At 44.9% G+C, this 1,612-nt stretch overlaps 1 protein-coding gene across 1 annotated transcript; it reads right to left on the bottom strand.

Annotated features, from left to right (window-relative positions):
- Positions 1-18: 18 nt before the first annotated feature.
- On the bottom strand, positions 19-1,303 carry LOC106012713 (the record flags this gene model as incomplete). The annotated part of the gene is made up of 2 exons (XM_035971613.1): positions 443-1,303; positions 19-128 (listed from the first exon to the last, which is right to left on the bottom strand). Coding segments are annotated over exons 1-2 (971 nt in total), but the record flags the coding sequence as incomplete, so codon positions are not given.
- Between the last annotated feature and the right edge of the window lie 309 nt (positions 1,304-1,612).

Here is a 1,612-nt window from a genome sequence, read left to right as displayed (position 1 = left end):
GCGACAGGTTGGACTGACGGGTCCTGATGCAGTGTGACCTTGATGCCCTTTAATTTGCCGAGACCTTTAAATAGCTCTGGGGATTCACTGCAGAGACTGTTACAGAATGAGTAGGTGTGGTTGTCGCACTGAATGCGAAATTTACAAGTTTCATGTCTTCTGCTGTTTTTGCACTTAAAAGATTGCCACATTTCATTGATTTTTGTGAACGAACCACATGGAAGGTTGCTTGCACGGGGTATTTCTTGTATTTTAAGGTGGACTCGAATTGTCCAATGACTTGCAGTGGTTTGTTACTGCCGTATGCAAAGAGACGTGTAGATGAGGGGGTCAGCTTGTGTGTATGGCTAAGGCTCTTGTAGGATTGCTCATTTAGAATGTTTACAGATGCTCCAGTGTCAATTAGAAAAGGGATGCTCTCTCCTGAGAGATCTAAGTTCACTTGGGGAGTCATCTGGTTGGTTTTGACACCGAAAACGTAGTCTTCCTCTGAGGTGTCACTGCTTTCATTTAGGTTGCTGGTGACATGTTTCACGTGTGCTGTGCTGTGTCGACAGTGTGTAGAAGGTTTGTTACCTGATCTACAAACTTTAGAGAAATGACCAAGTTTAGAACACGTCTTGCAGGTCTTGTCCTTTGCTGGACATCTATCACGAGGATGTCGTAATCCTCCGCACCATCCACAAGGTCTGTTCTCATGCGTTTGTTGATAGCGACGATGTGATGGCTGAGATGGGGGGTACAGGCGATGTGTGGCGGATGGGAATCTTGAAGCTTTCCCTTTTGCTGCGTGCTGCTTGCTGATATTATAGACAGTGGCAGGCTTTCTATCCGCTTCAATTTCCTGTGCTTGTTCATCTGATATCTCGAGAGCCCTTGCTGCTTTGAGCAGGTTTTGTAAATCGAGGTCATCTCGCAGAGCACGTCTGCGCAGGCGTTGCGATGTACAGCCCTGTAATATTTGAGATTTTAGTTCTCTGTCTGAGTCTTGAAAATCGCATGTGGCGGCTAGCTTTCTTAGTCTGGTGCAGAAAGAATCTATGTTCTCGCCAGCTTCTTGTCTCGCCTGTCGGAACTTGAATGTTTCGTAATCAATATTTTTCTGAGGGGCAAAATGCGTTGTGAAGGACTGGCAGAGCATGTTGTATCCTGCTTCAGTGTCAGATCCTTTTTGTGCAGCTGAGAATGTTTCGTATTTATCGAAAACTTCTTCACCAGTGTAATGCAGTAGTAAAGCTTTCTTTCTCGCGGCGTCGCTGACGCCAATTGCTGTTAGCAATATAACTTGAACCGGGAGAGCCATTTCTGCCACCTCGTGCCTGTGATACCTTCACCACCATGTACGACGAAACGTTCGAAGGAAGGCAGGCTAATTGCCGCTGAAGTCATTTTGATAATTGTCAATTATTGTCACTTACCAGCACAATAAGAAAAAACACATGCGACATCCATGAACCGGTGTTCTGAGACTTTCTTTGTACAATTGACCTACATTGCATAACACACAGGCAGGTAACACCGACTTTAAATACTAATACCGTACTTGGTGTGATAACCGTATCTAGGACACTACAGCAACCTTAAAATTGTGCTGCGCATTTTAACGATCACA

Source organism: Aplysia californica, unplaced genomic scaffold, assembly GCF_000002075.1.
Source record: "Aplysia californica isolate F4 #8 unplaced genomic scaffold, AplCal3.0 scaffold00471, whole genome shotgun sequence".
Lineage (NCBI taxonomy): Eukaryota > Metazoa > Mollusca > Gastropoda > Aplysiida > Aplysiidae > Aplysia > Aplysia californica.
Note: the sequence above shows the minus strand (reverse complement) of the source record. Positions and strands in the feature narration are given on the sequence as shown.